The sequence below is a fragment of the Tauraco erythrolophus genome, chromosome 5, assembly GCF_009769465.1.
Source record: "Tauraco erythrolophus isolate bTauEry1 chromosome 5, bTauEry1.pri, whole genome shotgun sequence".
Lineage (NCBI taxonomy): Eukaryota > Metazoa > Chordata > Aves > Musophagiformes > Musophagidae > Tauraco > Tauraco erythrolophus.
In genome coordinates, this window is record NC_141469.1 from 62,862,973 (window position 1) to 62,884,848 (window position 21,876).

At 42.1% G+C, this 21,876-nt stretch overlaps 1 protein-coding gene across 2 annotated transcripts in view; it reads right to left on the reverse strand.

The window, feature by feature from the left end:
- Positions 1–258: 258 nt before the first annotated feature.
- The window catches only part of GALNT7 (polypeptide N-acetylgalactosaminyltransferase 7), a 79,130-nt gene continuing 57,512 nt past the window's right edge, over positions 259–21,876 (reverse strand). The window contains exons 4-12 of one of the 2 annotated variants that reach the window (XM_086611912.1): positions 19,142–19,272; positions 18,808–18,887; positions 14,953–15,135; positions 11,772–11,889; positions 9,722–9,844; positions 6,887–7,105; positions 4,606–4,704; positions 3,152–3,280; positions 259–396 (exon numbers count right to left, since the gene is read on the reverse strand). In XM_086611912.1, the coding sequence (XP_086468038.1) occupies positions 259–396; positions 3,152–3,280; positions 4,606–4,704; positions 6,887–7,105; positions 9,722–9,844; positions 11,772–11,889; positions 14,953–15,135; positions 18,808–18,887; positions 19,142–19,272 (1,220 nt within the window). Of the gene's footprint in view, positions 397–3,151; positions 3,281–4,605; positions 4,705–6,886; positions 7,106–9,721; positions 9,845–11,771; positions 11,890–14,952; positions 15,136–15,299; positions 15,483–18,807; positions 18,888–19,141; positions 19,273–21,876 lie in introns of both variants that reach the window. The other variant, XM_086611913.1, reaches the window with a different exon arrangement.

A 21,876-nucleotide genomic window follows, 5' to 3' on the forward strand; every position in this document is an offset into this window, starting at 1 on the left:
CCTATGAAACATAGCTAACAGCACATTAATTTACCAACATCTTAAAACAAAAAGATGTAAACATCTACAGAGTTTAAGGTAAAGCAGTTTTGTAAACATTAACTGCAGATGATAATGTTATTGTAATAATCACAGTTCGTCTATGTCCTTCATCCAAGCCAGGAGGCTCGCAGCTGTACAAAGTTAATAATTGCAGCAGTTTTCAGGCTATTTTCAGTCCTGTACAAATTAATGTGTCAGTAGGTAGGTTTTGTCTGTCTACACACTAAGGATGTTGTTCATTTCCCATTTTTGTGTTGCTTTACTAGAGTCACACTCTGAAACGAAAACTTGATGGAGGACTTCGGAGCGATCCAAGCACTTCCCTGATGGAATGTGAGTAAATCTGTGCAGATTCTGGAAAACAAAACAATCAGGAACATGGGTGGGGTTTTTTTGGTTTGTTTGTTTTTTGTTTTTTTTTTTACATTTTCTTCACAACTGTGATATAGCTATTTACAAAACCAGGTTTCAGGGTCCCAGAACAGATCAGTTCTGTACTCATTTTACTGTTTTTTAAACCTAGACTTTCACAGCCTTCACATTATGAAACATTTGATTCGTGTAGGTCCACTTGAGACACCTCCCATTTCTCTCAGGCAACAAACTGCTAAGAAAATGAGCAAAACCATGTCTAAAATGCTTCCACCCTTTTCATTCATCCTGTAACCAAAACAAAAGATTAACTCTCAAGGACAGCTAACTCACTGGACAGATGAAAACTGACTTCACTGGGCAGATCCTCCTTTGGTTAGCCCTCATGTGAAACAACTGCCCAACACCAACGTTAACCACTCTGGGGAAAAAACAAAAGCAGTAACTTTGCTCTCTATTTGACTGGCAGAAGGAAGAGAAGAGGGTATGAGAGCAAGTCTGGCCTCTGGAGCAACAGGAGGCTGCCTAAGTAATTGCAGACCTATTGTGCCCAGCACATTCAGGCTGAGACTCGCACGTTTTGCTCCTTCCACGCCCCCCGTGCTGCCATGCCTGAGTCTCAGGCGTTTGCAAAGCAGCCCGTGGCTTCTCTCCCACTTGCTCACCCCGCGCACCAGATGCAGCCCTGACTCGCTGACCAGCTACATCTAGTGTGGAGAGTGACAGAGCAGAAGCAGACCCGCAGCACTGTGTCCAGTCTGGGGCTCCGCAGTCCTGCCCCGTGCACCCAGCGCCCACGAGAAGACACGCTCCGCCTGGCACAGGGTCCTGCTCCATCACCCCGTCACTCCCACACACATGTGCATGTCCGAACGCTGGTTCAGCTCCATTCCTGCTCCTGCTGTGTGGCCAGACATGGGGGTCCTCTCCTTGGAGAGGTAAAGAGACGCCTGAACAACAGCAATAAGCAGGCCACCACCAGCCCTATTCTGGATGTTCGCCCATGGGCACTGAAGCCCTGCTACAGCTCAACGCTCAAGCAGCACAGATGTTACGCTCACCAAGCTGGCACACAAATGTTCATTCCAGAAACAACCAACCAACCAGATAAAAATCTCCTGGCAGCTTTCATTTACAGGACGCCACAACATTTTTCAGCAGTTCATAAGCATTTCATTCTTTACGCTCTCCTCATTAGAAGAAACAGTCATACCCTCTGCACTGCAGAGCAGAGTGCCAAATTTCTAGTATCTGCTTGGTTACACACCCTTGGTGGTCCTTTTGCTCTCACTCCCCCTTTTTTTCGTCCTTCTGGAAGCCAGTCAGTGTTTTGTTCTACAGCCCAGACCATGCCTACTGGGCTTCCTTATAACTTGCGGTAATAACCAAACAATTACACAACTTGGTACCACTGTGGAGGAAACGGATCTTCTTGCGTAAAAGAAATGCTTCGTGAAGAGCCAAGTAACATGCTGGGACACACTAGAATGGCTGGAGAGTTAGCAAGTGCTACATATTATTCCAACATTAAAGCAGAAGTGGGCAGGCACTGAAACACTGCTTACTGATTTTTAGAATTTTGTCTGTCTATAAGGCACAAGGAAGCCGGGTGGAAACGGCATTACAGTGCTCGACATTTCCTTGCTCTATGCAAATATCAGAAAAAGTGGAGTGGCTTAAAGGATAACAGATTTCGCTGCACTCAGCAGTGCCTACAACTTTCGCATAAACACAATCCAGATAACCAGCTAATGAATTAATTAATATGCAATATGTTAGACTGAAGAAAAAGCAACATAGGAGAAAAATCGGCACAGAACAATTTCTTAGACACAGAAACGAGTTATGTGGAGCTATATCCAAGGATAACGTCACCCTTAGACTATTCAGTCTCATTTTTTAAGAGACAAACACAAATATAACTTTAGATATTTTTTAAAATAACGCTTTCAAAGCTAGAATTAATAGAGGACTTACAGATGTAATGACTAAATAGACTGTAGAAGCCTTTGCATGTATATCAGCCAACATTCCAAGTCTTTATTAAAAATGCGTGGATTTTGCAATAGCAACATAATGGCACCACACCCAGAATTCACAACAGAGCATGTTATTAGACAGCAGCTAATGAACAGGAAAAAGAAATACTGAAGAAGGCAAAGACAACACAAAAAGGCAGAGTTTACCTGTTCCTATGTAGGCTTAAAAAGATCTTCTGTCTTTAAACAGAGCAGCACTTCAATTTACACCTCCCCAAATTAGCTATAATATCGACCCTAGCTGCTAAATACACCTCAGCATTTAAGTAATCTTCTCATAGTGTCCATTAGATAAAGAAACTTTCTTGATAGAAAGCATATGAGCAGAGAGGGCGATGGCACAAAAAGCTTTTAGAAATTCTGTCACTGGTAGTGGACATCCTCTTTGCCTCCTCCGAGACAAGTGCTAACTCCTAACATACCTGTGGCAGCACATGTAGCCTCATGAGATTGTCCTTAAAGACTTTGCTACGGAAGACAGCAACTAGATCCCCTACCAAAAGCATCTTTCCCTAGAGGAAGTTTTCTCAGCAAGCATGGATTTCCAAGAATATGCAATTAACAACTCACTCTAAGTTAAGTTCAGTTAACCTTGTCATAGATCTTTATTTTCAGATATACACAAAAGAATCAAAAAAAGGTGCAAAAAACCAGGATGTAAATTATAATTTCTTTTCTGTTATATATCTGTTGCTTACCTTGAAGTATTGCCAGTCCTTGTACTCATTCTGATTACAGTGTGTAATCATAATTTTGGATCCATCTGGTCCTTTAGTTAAGCACTGATCGTACTGCATGAGTTGATTAGCTTCATTGATTCGGAAAAGCTAACGGAAAAAAAAAAGCCACCTTTTTAACAGCTGACTCAAAATGACGAGTATTTTAGAAACACTGAAAATACCAACCAAATCACACCATTCAAAACATTCTCTGGTGTTATTACACCTGTCTTTCAGGAGGGTTCTTTATTTTACATGATGTAACACACTTTTACTATCACAACACTCAATTTCATGGAAAACTTTCCCATAGGATTTCGAAGGCCAAGAAACTTACCTAGCAAGACAAAAATAACAAAAATAAAGCATCTCTATTTGGGAGACTTCTGAAAGTGTTTGATTAAAAGTCTTCATAAAATTTGATGGCCAAACAATCCACCATCTTTGTAAAGGTCTGGTAGCAAGTTCTTGGTCCTGGAGAGTCATTTCATGTGAAGACAGTAAAACTTTGGCAGTTTACCCATGGAGGATATCAAACTCATGTATCCAGATACTAAAAGATTATTCTAGCTACTTCTTAAGAAGCTACAGCGTTTTGGAGTTATGATATACAGAAAAAGTAGTTTAGAAACTTTTTCATTACATGTCAAAATAAAGGAGATTTCCAGGGGCTACTGAGAGCTAACCCAAATACGATTTTTAAAAGCATCATCCTGCACACGATTTCATGACTGCTGTGACAAAACTTGCCTGATTCAAGTCTACATCAGCATAAATAAGGGTTTTAAATGCTGAAAATTTTTCCAACTGAAAAAGGAGATGTAAAGGCAGAACAGGATGTTTGTTTGGTAGCGTGGGTACGTTTATGAAGATACAGGTCCAACACGATAGCAGCTTGGATTGCAACCATCTATTAGTAATCATGTTCTGCCAATTAATTTGTAAACGAAGCAGAGACAAATTTGTATTCAATTTCTTGTCTCCTGTGGTGGAAGATGAGTTACTGAACAAAAGCATTTTATACTTTCATTAGAGCAAAACAACTTTGTGAAATAATTGAGCCAAAGCGAGTAAGGGTTTGTTTCCTGAAGGATTAATTATTAAATGAAGATAAATGATGAATCAGCAATGCTAAGAGCTGCAGTTGATCTAATGCAGTGACATGGTTCCTTTAAAACAGTTCTTGCCACCTCATGTACCCGCGTCACTGAAGAAGAGATTGTGAATTTGTCTTCAATATTCTACCGTTTGTGTCAGAAATGCTATTTTCAGATTCCTGTATTTTAGCAATGTCGGTAAGCTTACGGAGAATCCCTAACTCCCTACTTTGTAGCTGGCACCTAAGTGATTTTATGTACAGGTGTAACACAAAACCAGCCTTTTACCATCCACAGCAAGCAATTCTCCTTCAGAATTGCCTTCAAGCTCCTTACCTGGTTTCCTCCCATTCTGTGGCACGGCCCAAGCTCAACGAAGCCGCCATTGGTGTGCCCCATGCTATCGATGCAGTAAGCAGTTTCAAAGCCTCTAATCTGGAAAAGAGGTTTCGCACTTTAAGATAGCCTCAAGGAAAGAATTAAGTGTGAACGAGTTCAGAAAATTCCCACTTATCTTTTAAACCAGAAACAGGCATCTGCCAGAGAGATATGAGACAAAGCTGCTTATGAAATTTAAATACTTATGTTAACCGTTCTGGGAGATGGAGGTTCCATCTGCCTATACTAATTTGAGGGCTCTTACCTGAGTTAAGAGCACACTGATAAAGCCAGAGTTGCAAAGCTCAGTTCCAAATTAATGACACCGAAATGTAGGACTTTCAAGTATTTTAATTTATTCAATCTCCTATCAAAGCATGTTCAGTCTCCCAGGTCTTCGTAAAAAAAGCAGGAGCTCAGCTAAGTTGCTCTCATCTTGTGAATGAGAGAAATGGGATGCAGAGAAGTTATGCACAGCCATCGTGAACTGCAGCCAGGCACAGCCCGCTGACCTGGCTGCTCAGATGTACCTTCTGCAGCAGCATTTACACAGGAAAAAAAAGAGATAAAATTGATGAGGGGCAGGCATAGGCATAGGGATAAAGAAAAAAAGACCTGTCAGAAAGTGTGCCTCAACTGCTGATTATCCCATTCCCTTCTCCAAAGCACCAGCAAATAGCTTTACAAGGACTTTATGACACAATACCATTATTTCCAGAGAGATTTTCTTTGCCAGAGCCTCTTTCTTCTTCATGACAGTAGAAGAAAGTCTGGAGGACTAAGCTTAGACCTGACTTGCAGAGAGAGTGCTAGGGAAGATGAATCCCACACCTCCATTCCTGATAGTTTGGAAATGCAATTAGCGTGGTGTTACAAGTAGAGGGCGCGAAAAATTTCTCAGATGTGGGACAACTAGCAGTCAGTGAAGAAGAGTTGAAGAAAACTTCAGAGAAGTCTCTGAACTTCAGACTCTCCTGTTGCTTCACCAGAGCCACTCGCTTTTATCAGGGATGATTTCCCGCAAGGTGTCCGTTATTATTTTATTCTCTTCAGATACCTTCACCTCAGTGCGTAGTGATATATAATGTGCCTTCCTAACCCTTTATGTAGATTCAAAAGGAGGTCTAAGGATAATGTAGTAACTGATGCTTTGTGCTAGCTTTTAGGTAAGGAATAAAGCTGGCATTGTTCACCTGGTCCCTCAGATACAAAACTATTTGTACCTCCTTCCACCACGTACATGCTCTGTATCACTAATTCCTCAGAGAAATTAGAGATGACACTTTCTTGGCCATAGGAAACAGCTTAGATCTGTACTTTCTAATGCTCTTGTGAAGTCAGAAAAATGGGTCCATCATATCTCGGGAAAGAAGGCTGTTAAATTTGGTGGGACACAGGAGTCCTCCACTGCTAGCAAGATGATTTTCTGATTTTGCCTCCACAATCTGCAAAAGCGAAATTAATATAAGACACAGGGCAAGGCTGGAACCGACTGAAAAGGGAAAAAAGAAAAAAAAAATTGAAAGCAGCCAGGAGACCTACAGTAAGAGATCCTCAAGATGTGGCCTAAATGCCAGAACAAAACAGGCAGGATCCAGTGAGGTGCCCTGCACTGGCCTGGTGACAAGGTGTCTCTTTCTGTCAACCATGTGAAAATGCTGAATTTGTAACCATGTTCTTAATTTAGCAAAGTGATACTCAAATACTCTAATGCTGGAAATGACTGTTAAGGAATCATATCCAATTATTACATACAGATTGGGATCTACTGAGGCTGTAACCGTATGAGTACATCCCAGGCTAGCAAACGCAGGCAGAACGTGCTTCACCTGGATTTCATGATCTATTCTCCAGGTCTTCACAGAAAAAGATTTTCACCTATTAATCTTCGCCAATACTCCTATACACAAAGGATTCACATTTTTTCTTTTAAAAAAACCCTTAAATTCCAATTATGTAAAAAAGAGCTTTAGACATAACTGAAGACAGGGCTAGAGGTAAAATGATTCTTCAAGGAACTATGGAGTTAAATAAAAAAATCACACCTCTTGAAGTATATATATTTTTTTTTCCTAGGGTTATTTCTCTATAACTCTGTCTAGTATCATATACCTCAGTATAGCAGTAAACAAAGAGCCTGTTCTCAGATTGATGTCAAGTAACAATCACTTCCTTTGGCATTCCCAATTTAAAAAAAAAACACCTCCTAAAATAAATACAGTTTATGTGCTGTACTTACCTCTCCCCAGTCCACGTTTTTAGGTGGTAGTGGATAATATGAAGTTATATCATATGCTATTTCTTCCATAAACCACTTAAAACTTTTGCAGTTGTGATCTTCACGGAATTTTTTCAGCTCAGATATATCTCCGTAGGGTAGTGCTTTAGTCTCTGGACGACTGGCATAAAAATAATCTTTGTATTCATCCCACCACACTTCTACAACTCTGACATAGTTCTGTGAAGAACAAGGACATTGCTGCTACTTCAAAGCACACACAATGGGTCAAATGTAACTGCATGTTAATTCCAGAAATTAAAGGATTTCTCCTCTTAAAAAGCGACAGCATGAAACCATTATACAGCAGTAATAATTTGTTACTTTCAGCAGATTATACAAGACACATGCGTATTATTTTCAAATGACAGTTTAGGACTGAAGCAAGCAAAATAAATTGGCTTGCTTAATGAGAGCACAAAGTCTTTTTGTAAGTTTAGAGAATGTTTATTTGAAAATAAACTAAGTCTGCTAAGGGTGAAAAAATTATTAAACAGGTCAGAATTAAGTCTTAAATGGGTCAGCTATGACACACCAAGGAGATTTTATCTTCTTAAGCGAAGTAGTTTATTGCTGTTTGGAGAAGGGGGAAAAATGGATTGCTCGCCTGGTGAACAAGCCTCTCCCTCACATCATTCTTCTCAGTTTCTTTGATGGCTCTTATCTCTATATTACCTGTTCATGTTCTGGATGTACACCTCACTTTGTACAATTCTTCTAGCATTAATGACCTGGTTTTAAACCAGTCTTAATAGATCTGACTAAAGGCACAAATTATTGTGAGTCTTACTTTAATTCACATCCAGCATAAACTGAACAAAGCTAAAAAAAAGCACATTTACTATGGGGATAGGAGGGTGCCCAAAGAGTTGGAAAGCTATTTCTGCATCCTGCCTTGTACGGAGAAGCAACTTAATATTTAATAACGCTCAGCAGTGTTTTGTTGTATTTAGTATGCAGTAAGTATTTTGGATCCGCTTTTCAGAAGAGTGAAAGGGTTTTTGTAATTTCAGACAAGGCAAACAAACATCTTACCTGCACTGAGCAATGGAGATACCAGTTGCTATCCTGTCTCCCATTGCTCTCTCTCTTCTCCCAGCTAAGCTTGTTGCCCCCTACCCTCCCTTGTACTCGTCTTAACTGCTTGTTTGATCAAAATGTTAATCAATTCATATTACTAACAAAGGACTTTTTGGGGTTTTTTTGAGGTGCCAGGTTAATTTTCTACCAGTAAGCTAGGCTAGGGCACTCCCTTTTCAACAGAACCAACTGCTACCTTGGCTCAAGCCATACTCTGTAATCCTATAGTAATTGTCACAGGTAACGTCTAGGAAGATGGCTCTGGGATTGGAATTTACAAAGAACTGGGTCTGTGGGAGCGGGATTTACCAATGCCAAAACACCACACAAGAGAAAGCTTAAACTAGGCAATAGGAAACCTTAACCGGAGGGTTGATCTCTCTTCCTGCTGGTAGTATGGAATAGTTTTTCTTGATTCAGATATAGACAGCTGGCTCGCTCTCTTCTTGAGGTGATGTTTACTTTTACTATCACAGCTTGAGCAAAACTTCTGAACCTGCAAGGTGCCTGAGGAGTTACCAACCTTTATGATGAAGTGCAGACAATGCCATTTTCCCAGGCGTCATTCACTGCTTCTTAATTAACAAATGCAGACACAAAGGTCTGAGAGATGCTAGGTTTCAGCATTCGCTAACTCAGCCTAGGATCACATCCTATCAAGCCAAAGGAAGAGTTCAAACCCATGACCATCATCTCCAGGAGCATGACTAGAGTTGTTCATACTTCAGCTGGGCACAGCGAAGCAAAGGCTTGGGGTGCTGAGAGTAAGTAATAGGAAACGTGATTTCTACCTCAAAGATGAGGAGAGGTGGAGCAAGAAGATGGGTTCTAGGAATCTGTACTCATTAATAACAGTGGGTTTGTGCCCTGGTTTTAGCTGGGACGGAGTTAGCTCTTCTTTTTAGCAGCGAGAAGAGCTCCGTGTTTTGGTTTTACTCAGAGGCTTGCTCTGAGAAGAATGTTGATAGCAAGTTGATGTTTGTGGTTGGAAGTGAGACTCCAAGGACTTTTCAGTGTGCCGTGTTCTGGCCGGAGTGCAGATGCATGGCGGGATAAGGGAGGAGCACAGCCGGGACAAGGGGGCCACGATTCCCCCTGTGATTTGTGGTGGAACTTAAGACTGAGGCCAAACCGGCCAATTAGTATTCCATATCATGCAGCGTCATGCCCAGTATAAAGGTGAGGGACAGCTGGAAGGAAGGGCTTTTTGCGCTTTTGCTCTTTTGCCACTTCTGAGCTTTTGCTCTATTGCCTCCCCACCCCCTCTTCCAGTACTCCCACTCTCAGAGTACTCTCTCTCTCTCCCCCTCTCTATTTTGGGGCCTCGCGTTTGTCCAGGATTGCAGCTTCGGGACGAGACGGGCTTCGCATACGAGGGGGTGGTGAGCATCTACACTGTGCATTAAATCATCTGTATTAAATTGTTCTTATCTCAACCCATGGGTCTCCTGTTTCTCCTTTAATTCTCTCCCTCATCCCTGGGGGTGGGGGAGGGTGAGTGAGCGACTATGTAGGGTTTGGTTGCCGGAGCGGCCTAACCCCCAACAGTCTGGCACAAAGATTTCCCTCCCATGGGGACGATCATCTCGGCTTTAGACACGAAATAGTTTTGGACAAAGTGCAGTTTAAATAGCTAGTGATAATTTAGGAAGATTTATGTAAAACTGTTGTTATCTAAAATCAAAAAACACCTTCAAGGTTGCAGTAAAATGGTACCTTTAATGTAGGAGAAGATCCCACATACACAGGAGGTGGATTTCCTTGCCAACCCTGGAGACGATAGATGTGTCCAACACGAGAACAGGGAACGAACAACAGTTTTCCTCCACATTGCCAGATCTACAAGATAAAGTAAAGGTGTTGATATTAATATATATGCACAGGAATTTAAGACAGACAAATAGATAACAAATTATGAAAGAAATGTCACCTACTTTTCTTACTATACCAACTGTGAGATATATTTAAATATTTTTTCTTCAGATGTAAGCATAAACATAACAGGTCTCTGAAATGAAAGGCTGTATTGAGTACATCTTCAACTCAGCCATGAAATTATTCAACTAAATCACTTTCTAAAAAAGCTTTTAAATAAGTTTGCCATCTCGTTCCATTGCTATTTTAAAACAACAGTAATGAATGACTGCATAAAATCTGGAACTGAGTAATTTTTATTATGACAGAATTAATAACATTTTGATTTTATTCAAGTAATTCACATACTATCACTAAGATGGGTTTCAGTCAGATGCCCATTGCACCTATGTTTTTCTTCATAAAGACTAGTAAGAGATAAGGATGTCTTTGGTAACTCATGGTTCCAAGTACAAATAGATTTTTCTTTAACTGAAAATAAAAAATGGGTAAAATGTATTACCATTCTTAAACTCCCTCCCTCCCACACATCTTTAGATAATCCATTTATGGGGAAAAGAAAACATATCTAAATCTGAATTTATTTGCTTATAGTTTTGACAAGTTTGAAACGTAGCATCAAATCCAAATTCAAGCTGACTTTGGGGATGCTCCAAATCAGTCAGCATTCCAGATTAAAAATAAGACTTAACAGTATTAGAAAAGATAGGCACAATAGTTTACTTCCTTCATTGCATTATCATATTAATTTTCTTAAGTTCAGCCAAAAAACCCCTCAGATAATGTAAGACCATTACACTTGCTACCTAGGAGTCGGCATGTAAGTCTGATAAATGTTATTTACTTCTTCTGAAGATTGGTTGTGATCTACATGAAACTAATTTGGAGGTCTCTACATAATCAGCACCTCAATTACAAAACTACTGTATGTAATTTCAATCATGATTTAGCTCTGAGCAAGGTGGAAAATCAGAAGGATAAAGACCCTGTATGTGTAACATCCTCAATAACTAACTTTTGCATATGGATTTACAGCTGAGCAAGTGCACTCAGAGCTTTCCTCAAAATCATTAATAGAAAGAGTAGCTAGGGGAGCTCTGAATGTACTTTTAGTAAAATTCAGCTTTGATTTTACAGATTGCTGTTGAGGATACTAGATACCTCCACTTTTGTTTGTTAATTGGGACAGATTCCTGCTGTCTGCCACTTGTGTCATTATGAATACCGAAGCTACAAGAAGCTCATGATTACTGTCTTACGTTTCCTACTAACTGAAGAGCATGCATATGCCTAGGAGTGAAAATAAAATCTTCTGCAGTGATTATGAATTATGCAGTTAGTGTTTTGATTATGAAGACTTCTCTTGTAAAGAAGTTCTTGAAATTTTGAAAAGCATATGAGATCATTTTTCACCTATAAAAATGGTAGGGAGGAGGAAACCAGGGCAGATTACTTTTCGTTGCATCGTTACATACTTCACAGACATCTATGCATAAACTGAATGCTACTTGTTCTCTACAATCACTTCCATTAGAAACAACATTTTACTATACTCATCATGAGAACACTCAGTTCCCCTTCATCAGATTTGCCCATCTGGTTTCAGATAAGATGTTTAGAGGGCTGTGTGATCCCAAACCATTAACAACTAGATTACTCAGCATTTGGGTCTTAGCATTAGACCACTTCTCTGAATGCTTCTGTCCCAAAGCCCACAAAGGAAACACTAAGGACAAACATCTCTGCCACAACATCTCCTCCCCACAAAACCTACTGGGCTTCATGAGGCAGAGGTGGTGCAAATTAGAGGTAGGTCTGTCTGAACCCCAAACAGAAGTATTTACAGAAAAAGATCTACTAAACTGAGTTAGTTTTCAATTTTTGGTGTTACCTTGTAAGAAATTTCAAAATTTTCACCACCCCAGATTTGAAGCCCTGGATCATAGAGACCCAGTTCAAAGAAGAAATCGCGTTCAATGGCAAACAATCCGCCAGCCATTGCAGGGGACCTGAAAGAGGAAGACAGTGTAACTTCTTCTGCCAAAAGGATATAACACTCGGAGAAAGCGCTAATTAAGGAAGCAGTTCCCAGTAAACATATAATAAAGATTAGATAAATGGCAATACACTGAAAATCATAAAGCTTTGTCATCAGCTTCCAGCACTTCTGAAGTGACATCTGTATACTTTCTAGTGAAGCCACAGCTTTTATTATGTTGCGGGTTTTTTAATTATACAAAATTTTGGTCAGAATTACCCATTCAGCCAGCCAGCGTGCTTCCATTAAAATAAAAAAAGGTAAGAATCAGTGTGACAAGACATCTCTCTCTTGAAAGTTGTTCAAGTTTTTGAGATAACAGATGAGACCGCAAGCAAACTCAGGCTTACGTTCTGATGAGCGGCCACATTGAAACTTATTGTCTATTAAACAAGCAACAGAATTCTTCCAGCTAAACGATACCTTTCCATCTCTTCCCTCTGGCTTTTTTTCTACCACTGCCATATAAGACACTTTTCATTATATTCGGAGAAATTTTTAAGAGGGCCTGGATCAAGTTGTATGAGGTTTCCATTTTGGTTTAGTGGGTTTTTTTTTTGTTTTTTGTTTTTTTTTTAATGGCTTTGTAAATCCCTCCAGGTATGCCAAGGTTCAATTAGCAAGTTTTAATGTGTCAAAAAGACATTGTGGTGTGGATTAGAGCATTTTTGCAGAATGGCTCTAACCAAAATTCTTTGGTAGCTTGCTCATATTGAAATAGAGCAGGATATGTTAAGCCATTTCCAGTGCACATACCAAGCATTTTTCACCTGAGGATCAATAAATATATAAAAACCCTAATGGATACAAGCTGGAGTCCCTACTAAGTTGGCAATCAAAAAAAAAAAAAAAAAAAAAAGCTAGTAAGAAAAAAGTGAATTCTTTCTGACTTCAGAAAAACTTCTTTCTGACTGAAAGGAGAAGGATCCAAGCGTTCAGATCACTCTGGTGAGCCAAATAAAATCCAAGTGAAATATTCCTTCATGACCAAATTACTGAGAGATGGGTCATTTCTAGCACTATTCAGTCTCTTCATTTCATCAGATTTTTAACTTAGTGGTGCTCCTTTTAACAGCAATGATTATGTATTTCCCTTTTGCACATAAATGTCTGGAGGAGAACTGCTTAAGTGAAAGTAATCCATAGGGTTAATATATACCCTCTCCGCATCGCGGGGGCAGGGCAACAACAAAAACAGAGCTGCTGGGTTAAGTGTGATGGTTTCAGCTTAGCTGCTCTCCAAATCACCTGATCGGATGCTGAGTTACTCCTAAATGCCCCCTTCTACTTGTCTGCTTACTGCATTTTCCTCCATGACCGCTGTTGCATTGTAGGGCTTCAAAGGGTAGGAAGCCAGCGAGCAGAGCAGGGAAGCACATTGCACAGCCCAGCCCTCTGGATTCCCTGCATTTTTGGTTTTCCTCAGCACCATGAAGACTTGGCGAGTGTGGAGGTCTCAGATGCTGAAGTTTCAGCCTTGGCCTTCAATGTGCGGTCAAGCGCGTCAAAGGACGCAGTAGACTCTGCATAAGTTGAGTAGTTTATTTTACAGGATATGAAGAGGTAAGCATAATTGTATTTCGAAAAGGAGGATTCAGTCCTGGGGCAATTCTCACATTACTAAAAGTTTGTTTCTGCACTTCAAACTGCTGAGGGTTTTTTTGTTTGTTTGTTTGTTTTCTTTTTAAACTAAGCAATCCTGGCTATGGTTTCAGCTTGGTTTTACCTGCCTTGGTATCGCTGCAACAAAACGCATACAGCCTGGACATAAACAGACGCAGGGAATGTCTCTTTTTAGAAGAAGCCTTGTAACTCTGGAAGTGTTATTAAAAATAAAGTCATCTTTTAAACCATTCTGAGAACATGTGTTCTGTGTTTCTGGGAACAGTTTAAAGAATTTTAAGACCTGTTTGGATGGTAAACACAGAACACAACAGCGATGTTTGAAATAGTTTATCCCCCTCTAAGTGAATATTAAAGTTTCAATGTGGACAGCCTTGTCAGAAAATGGTATTACTCATACCATACACAAAACAGATCAAAGCTTCATAACTTCCTTGCATGTGTTGCCATTTTAGCAGAGAACAATCACGGGTGAGGATAGGGAATTACCAACATCAGTTCTTACAATGTTTAAATCACATATACCAGCAATAGAAGACGTTAGATTCTGAAGATGTGAGGATTGCTTTCAAATGTAGTAACACGATTAGTTAAGTGCGAAGGGGAAAGTAATAAAAACCAGCAGAACCACAGTCTCCCAGTCTTGAAAAGCCATCCAGAAACCCTCATTTCTAAGCTAGAGTTTCTAGCCAGTTTCTCTTTGCTGGGAAGAAAAAATATCCCTCTACAAAGTGAAAGAAAAATGTAGGACTTCTGTGAAAGTTTTTGGAGCTTTCCCAGAAAATAAGGTGTTTTTTTTTTTTTTCTTTTTTTTTAGTGTTATGTGTATTAAAATCCCCAAACATATTGAGACTTTTTAAAATATCTAGCCGAGATTCTTAAATAGCATGCTTCTTTGTCAGATGTGATCTATTAAGAAGCAAGTGGGAGAAATATGACAAAAGGTTTTTTTTTGATGCACATGCATAATCCACGAGCTGTATGCATGCATCAAGCCACAAGAGCAGGCTACAGATTTTATGCATTACCGGCTATTAAAAATACTCACAGCATGCTTGTTATTTCAAATCAAACGGTTAAATAAGCACTGTTGCTTCCAACACCGCTTTAAAAAAATATCGTAGCTAAATAAGGTTTCCCCTGGAAACAAAGTCATACAGTATCTTTTTTTGCCAAATAAAACCCTGTCATTCTAATGTGCAGCCTATTAACCACACAGAGCAGGAACAGAGAGGCAGCACAAGGTAGCAAAGGTATTTTGAGCAAATAGTTGTGGCAAACAGGTCTGATTAAACAAAGCGGCTGGTGTGGTTAGAGACAAGAAGATTTTCAGGCTAGAAGTACATGCAACTTTTAGTGGATCAATATAGACTTCAGAAGAACGGAAAGGGGTAAGTGATTTAGTGATTACCGATACGGTTCAGTTTTTGTCTTTCTGCTCTCCTTCTCTCGCTTGGTCAAAGGAACCCTCTTCCATAGCATACTCCAATCCCATGCTCCTCTAGCAAACCCATCTTCGTCACCACCCCCTTGGGGAATAATCTTATAAGTGTTGCCGTCTATGACATCTATAAGCGGCACAGTGCATGTGGTTCTGCGGGGTGGCGGATGGTGGCAGGGAAGACGCGGTTATGTGCAAGGACCCGCACAGCACACGTGCACCGACCGTAGTTCATGGGAAAAGAGGGGGGAGGGAAAAACGAAAGGGTTTAGACAATTATCCATTACGATTCACAGTATGTAAACAGCTCTCTTTACCGATAAGGCTCAGTTTTATGTTTTCGTTTGGACTTTTCCTTGTGGCTTAATGGAATTCGTTTCCATAGCAAACTCCAGTCCCAGGCCCCTCTGGCAAAACCATCTTCATCCCCACCTTGTTGTGGCTCAATGGAATAATCATTCCCATCTATGTAATCTATTAGAGGTACAGTACATGTAGTTCTGAAACATTTATAGAAGGGAAAGAAAGAGCAAAATACAATTTCAGAAGAGTAATCTAAAATTTACACCGTTAATCATGAATCTTACAGAGCAGTTTATATGAAAAGTCACTTGTAAAAATATTAAAAAAATGAAGCCTCAGTAGAAGAAAAAAAGAGATAGTTCTTTCTTTACGTTGTTTAAAGAGGTTCTGAAAGCGAAGTAGTTAGGTCTGAAATGCTAATATATCGATTCATCTATCAATGCTTTTTCCTTTATATGTATTTCTTGACATCGGTCTTCTAACAAAGCACTACTCGAGGCAACAGAGGAGCCTTTAGAGGGCTAGGGTTCTCACAGTATTATTATTTCCTATACTTTCTATTCGTATCAGATCTTAGCTGCCAGTAAGTGTGATAAGCTCTTAGCTTTTACTAGTGTAAACATGGATTTTCACCATTCTGCCCTATTCAACTGCATTCCAAATCCGAAGTTTCAGGATAAAAACACATCACTGGTGCTCTGCTAGTGGCAATCTCCAGTAGAATTTTTCCTGTTTGATTTGCAATATGCTCCTCATTGTGATCTATCATATAGAATATTCAGCAAGGAAAACACATTATCTTGTTATTCTCCCCAAATCTTCCAAATGAGTTTCACTGTGACCAAACTAGGAGAACGTCCATCTTCTTAAGTCAAACCTTATGAGAGAGAAAAACAAGTGTGGCAGAAAGAAACACTAATGCTGTGCTCTTCTTTGAGGCAGAAGCAGCAGTAGGCTGCACTCAGGGGACCAGGGCTTGGCAGCAGAAGGCAGTCGAGTGCTGCCCTCCAGTGCGATGCGCCTCAGCACCCTGGTCCTCCTGTAACATCCGCCTCTGCGGTCAGTGCTGGAGGATGCCTCTAAAGCTGCCTGTTCTCACTCTTTTACAGGAGAACGGCAGGTAACACACATTTGACAGAAGCACACAAGCATTTCCACCTTCTGTCTAGTATCCTGGCCCAAATACAGTCTTGAATGATAGAATGGTTTGGGTTGGAAAGGACCTTAAAGATCATCTAGTTCTAATCCCCCTGCCATGGGCAGGGACACGTTCCACTAGCTCAGGTTGCTCAAAGCCTCATCCAGCCTGGCCTTGAACACTTCCAGGGAGGGAACACCCACAGCTTCTCTGGGCAACCTGTTCCAATGCCTCATCACTCTCAGAGGAAAGAATTTCTTCCCTATATGTAATCTAAATCTACCCTTGAAGCTGAGTTACAGCCTTTAACATACACACACATATACACACAAAAACCACCTCTCCAAGAAAGTTCTGGTAGTACGACAGGTTAACAAATAGTTTTTAGGATTAAGCAGTTATTTTATGGGATTAAAGAATTTAAACAAGCACATGGTTTCCTAAACACACATAGCCCTGACCACACAAGCTAAGAGTGTGGTAGCACACAGCAACAGCAGCATTTCAACAGCTGGAAGAAACAAAGCCCCTGGGGATCTCCCTCTTCTGTCACCTCTCACAGATCTCATGCGCTCAGCGCAGACATTTCCACCGCTGACTCCTAGCAAGCGCCCGGGCTTAGGACAGAGACAGGATCAAGCCCTGGCCTTGGTTTGCTAGAGACAACGCTCCAAAGTGCTTCAGAGGAAACAACTAAGACCATATTGCAAGACCAAAGATAAGAAAGTTATAAAACTCTTGAGATCACAGGGGCTTTAAACCCTTGTGTCATGGTTTGATGTGGAGGGGGGGGTGGTTCTGGTGGCAGGAGAGGGATTTTGCTCCCTGCGACCTCCCCGGTTTTGGAACCGGGTTAGGCTTAGTTCTGGCCACCGGATCAGACTGCCGTCCCCCTCGGGGTTGAGCCAATAGGGCGCCTCTGCGAATTGCCCTATTTAAGTCAGGACAAGGGAACCGGAAAAGGTGCTTCGCCCAGGATCGACCAGAGAAGGGAGGAGGGCACTGCCCCCGCTCCCTGGCTCCCGGCCGGGCGGCTGCCTGCGTCGGGCCGGCGCTGCCCACGGAGGATGGCGGCGGCGGAGCCAGCTGGGGAACTCGGGGGCACCCCACTCCCAGGGTGCCCACTGGGCTGAGTTCACCTGGAGAGGACTGAGATCTGAGAGAAACAGCCGCATCGACAGCAGGTCAGTGAGGATGGAGCGGGAGGAGGTGTGCCGGAGCCGAGTTTCCCCTGCGGCTGATGGTGAGATAGCAGGCTGCCCCCCTGCAACCAGGACGGCCTCGGTGGAGCAGCGACCCACTCGCAGCCCGTGGGGAGAAGATGCCTGAGCCCGAGGATGGTCGTGTTGCGGGCACGGCAAGGCAGAAAGGCATCTGGAGTCTTCGTGACGACCCACGCCGGAGCGAGTGGCTACAGCTCCCTAAGTACCCGAGACTGTGGTATAGCCCACACCGGAGCAATCTGTGGGGAAGGATTGTTTCCAGTGGGCTGGACTCACGTTGGAGAAATTTGTGGATTTTTCCTCGTGGGTAGGGGATCCATTGGAGCAGGGGAAAAGGGTGTAAGGACTCCTTCTCCTTTAAGAAAGAAGCAGCAGTAACAGCACGGAATGAACTGACCTGCACTCCCCCAGTCCCTGCCCCCTGTGCTGCTGGGGGGAGGAGGTAGAGCCGGGAGGAAAAGGAAGGTGGGGGGGGGAAGGTGTCGGTTTTAAGATCTGGTTTTGTTTCTTTCTGTCCTCTCAAGTAATCGGTTTTTATTTCCCTTTGTCCTTCTAAGTAATCATTAATAAACTGTTTTGCTTTGAGAAAAGCGCTGCCTGTTTTGCCCAGGACCATGGTTGGTGGGTGCTCCCTCTGTTCTTGCCTCAACCCTCAGTCCTTTGTTTTTTTTTTCTCTCCTCTCTACTTTATTGGAGAAGGAGAGACTGTGTGAGTTTTAGTTGCTGGATCAGCCTAAAACCACGACACCTTGTTAAATCACAACATCTACTACTACTTTTTTTCTACCAATAATCACATTTTTGTTTAGTATTTTGCTTAATCAGGCTCCTTATTCAGACAGAACAGAACATTTCAATATAAGTCCCTCGGATTGCTGCAAAAGACAAGAGTTGTCTTATATTTAACCTATACTGAGCTAAATATTCAGTACGCCTATTGAAATAAACTACCTGGAGATTTATTTGCCTGACTATTTTCCTTCCTCCTTCATAGCTTTTATGCTGGGATATAATAAAATTATCATACAGAAAATATTGATATAGTTTGATATATATTGATATAGATATAAAACATATTGACTATAGTTTAAAAAGTGAAGATTGTTACTGTGACTTTTTCTTCTAAGAGGCCAGGCACTGGAAGTAATGGGAGAACATTACCTGTCCTTAGATATAGGAGCTATAAGTGGCGCATACCAATTAATTCCCACCTCACAATGGGCATCCAGGTAAACCAAAACCTTCAAAAGAAAAAAAAAAAGTAAAGTAATTTATTTTTCTGTACATAAGATCACAATGATTTAATTAAGCTTATTTACATTGAAATACTTTCATATTATAAAGAAAAAAATGAAGCTTAAATGAGTAAAATTAATCTCTTTTAAAAACAATAGCAATAATACAGTACTATGTTTCTAGATGTCTATTTGAACATAGCACCACCATCACCTTTCCCCCACAAAAAAAAGCAACTTGTGTGTGAACTGGCTCCTACCTGTCCAAGTTTAGCCTTCTGGGCTCCAATGCTCCTAGCTTGGATTAAACCCTCTCTCCTCTCGTTGCGAAACACCTTTACAAGGCCGTTCCACTGCTTGATATACTCATCCAGCCTCTCCTTTAAGTGCGCTATCAAATAACACAGAAAAAAAAAATTTGGTGAGGTCTAATAATAAACACACTCAATACGATTCAAATCCAACTTGACTTAAAAGTATCTACAGACATTTAGGATTGAGAGAATCTTGAATTCAACTGCTCATACTACCAACTCACAAACACTAAACCTGAAGAGCTCAACACTTGAAGCTCTCTGACTTCATGGCACAGGTTTGTCTCTGGCACATCTGAAGAAGCAGCAGCTGAAGTGGTCCGCCGCACCACAGAGGAGCTGAGTGGACAGTTCCCAGTCACTTCAATATATCACATAGCGGCTTTCAAGCCTTCGCCTGTCTTTCAACCAGGCAGAGAAGTTTCTATGCTTCGGCATCAGCATACGGTCTTTCCTCATCAGGTAAAGTCACATGTACAGTTGCAGGAGCCACTTTTCAGTCAAACGTTTCTTTTTATTCATAGATTCATAGATTTCTAGGTTGGAAAAGACCTTAGAGATCATCAAGTCCAACCATCCCTAATCCCCATTAAACCATCCTCAAGTAGATCATCCACCCTATTCTTAAACACATCCAGGGATGGGGACTCAACCACCTCCCTGGGCAGCCTATTCCAGTGGCTGACAACCCTTTCAGAGAAGAAATACTTCCTAACATCCAACCTGAATCTCCCCTGACTAAGCTTATGCCCATTTCCTCTTGTTCTATCACCCATCACTAATGTAAAGAGACCTTCCCCACCTCCCCACCATCTTTTCTCAAGTATTTATAGGCCGTAATCAGGTCTCCCCTCAGCCTCCTCTTCTCCAGGCTAAACAGCCCCAACTCCCTCAGCCGCTCCTCATAAGTTTTATTTTCCAGCCCCTTGACCAGTTTGGTCGCCCTTCTTTGGACTCGCTCCAGGAGCTCAATATCTCTCTTAAAGCGAGGGGCCCAAAACTGGACACAATATTCCAGGTGCGGCCTCACCAGTGCCGAGTACAGTGGCAGGATCACTTCCCTGCTCCTGCTGGTCACACTATTCTTGATACACGCCAGTATCCCATTGGCCTTTTTGGCCACCTGGGCACACTGCTGGCTCATATCAAGCCGGTAGTCAGCCAACACCCCCAGGTCCTTCTCCGCCAGGCAGCTCTCCAGCCACTCTTCCCCGAGCCTATAGCGATGCTTGGGGTTTTTATACCCCAAGTGAAGGACTCTGCACTTGGCCTTATTAAAGCTCATGCCATTGGCCTCAGCCCAACGATCCAGTCTGTTCAAATCCCTCTGAAGGGCCTCCCTACCCTCGAGTAGATCGACACAGCCTCCCAGCTTGGTGTCGTCCGCAAATTTACTGAGGGTACATTCAATCCCCTCATCCAGGTCATTGATAAAGATGTTAAACAGAACTGGACCCAGCACTGAGCCCCGGGGAACCCCACTGGTGACCGGCCTCCAGCCGGATTTAGCCCCATTTACCACCACTCTTTGGGCCCGGCCATCCAGCCAGTTTTTAACCCAAAGGAGGGTGTGCCTATCCAGGCCAGCAGTTAATCAGTTTCTCAACCAGAACACTATGAGAAACTGTATCAAAGGCTTTACTGAGGTCTAGGAAGACTACATCCACAGCCCTTCCCTCGTCAACCAGGCGGGTCACCCTGTCATAGAAGGTGATCAGGTTTGATTGGCAAGACCTGCCTTTCATAAACCCATGTTGACTGGGCCTGATCACCCGGTTAACCTGTATGTGCTCATTAATAGCACTCAAGATAACCTGTTCCATGACTTTGCCCGTCACCGAGGTCAGACTGACAGGCCTGTAGTTCCCCGGATCCTCCTTCCGCCCTTTTTTGTAAATGGGGGTAACATCCGCCAGCCTCCAGTCCAGCGGAACTTCCCCAGTGAGCCAAGACTGCCCAAAGATAATGGACAGGGGTTTGGCAATGACATCCGCCAGCTCTCTCAGGACTCTTGGGTGGATACCATCAGGCCCCATAGACTTGTGGGCATCCAGCCGAAGGAGCAGATCCTTGACCCGTTCCTCTGGGATCACAGGAGCTTCAATTTGCTCTCCCTCCCTGCACTCAGACACCGAAGGCCAGCTCACCTGGGAACTGCTGACCTTATTATTAAAGACTGAGGCAAAGAAGGCATTAAGGACCTCAGCCTTGTCCTCATCCCTAGTGACTAATGTACCCCCTGAGTCCAGTAGGGGCTGGAGGTGATCTTTAGCCCTCCTTTTGTTATTAATATATTTATAGAAAGACTTTTTGTTGTCCCTTACGGAGCAGGCTAGTCTAAGTTCCAACTGGGCTTTTGCCCCCCTGATTATCTCCCTACATGCCCTAACTTCCTCCCTGTATTGATTCCTGGATGCCTGCCCATTCTTCCAAGACTTATAGACATCCCTTTTTCTTTTGAGATGTTCCCAAATCTCCTTTGTCATCCAAGCTGGTTTTCTACTTCCGGCACACGGGGACAGCTCGCTCCTGTGCCTCCAGAATTTCCTTTTTGAATAGTAACCATCCCTCCTGCGCCCCCTTACCCTTGAGAGCTGTCTCCCATTGGACTTTGTTAACCAGACTTCTAAACAGCCCAAAGTCAGCTCTCCCAAAGTCCAGCTTGGCCGTTTTAGTGTTCC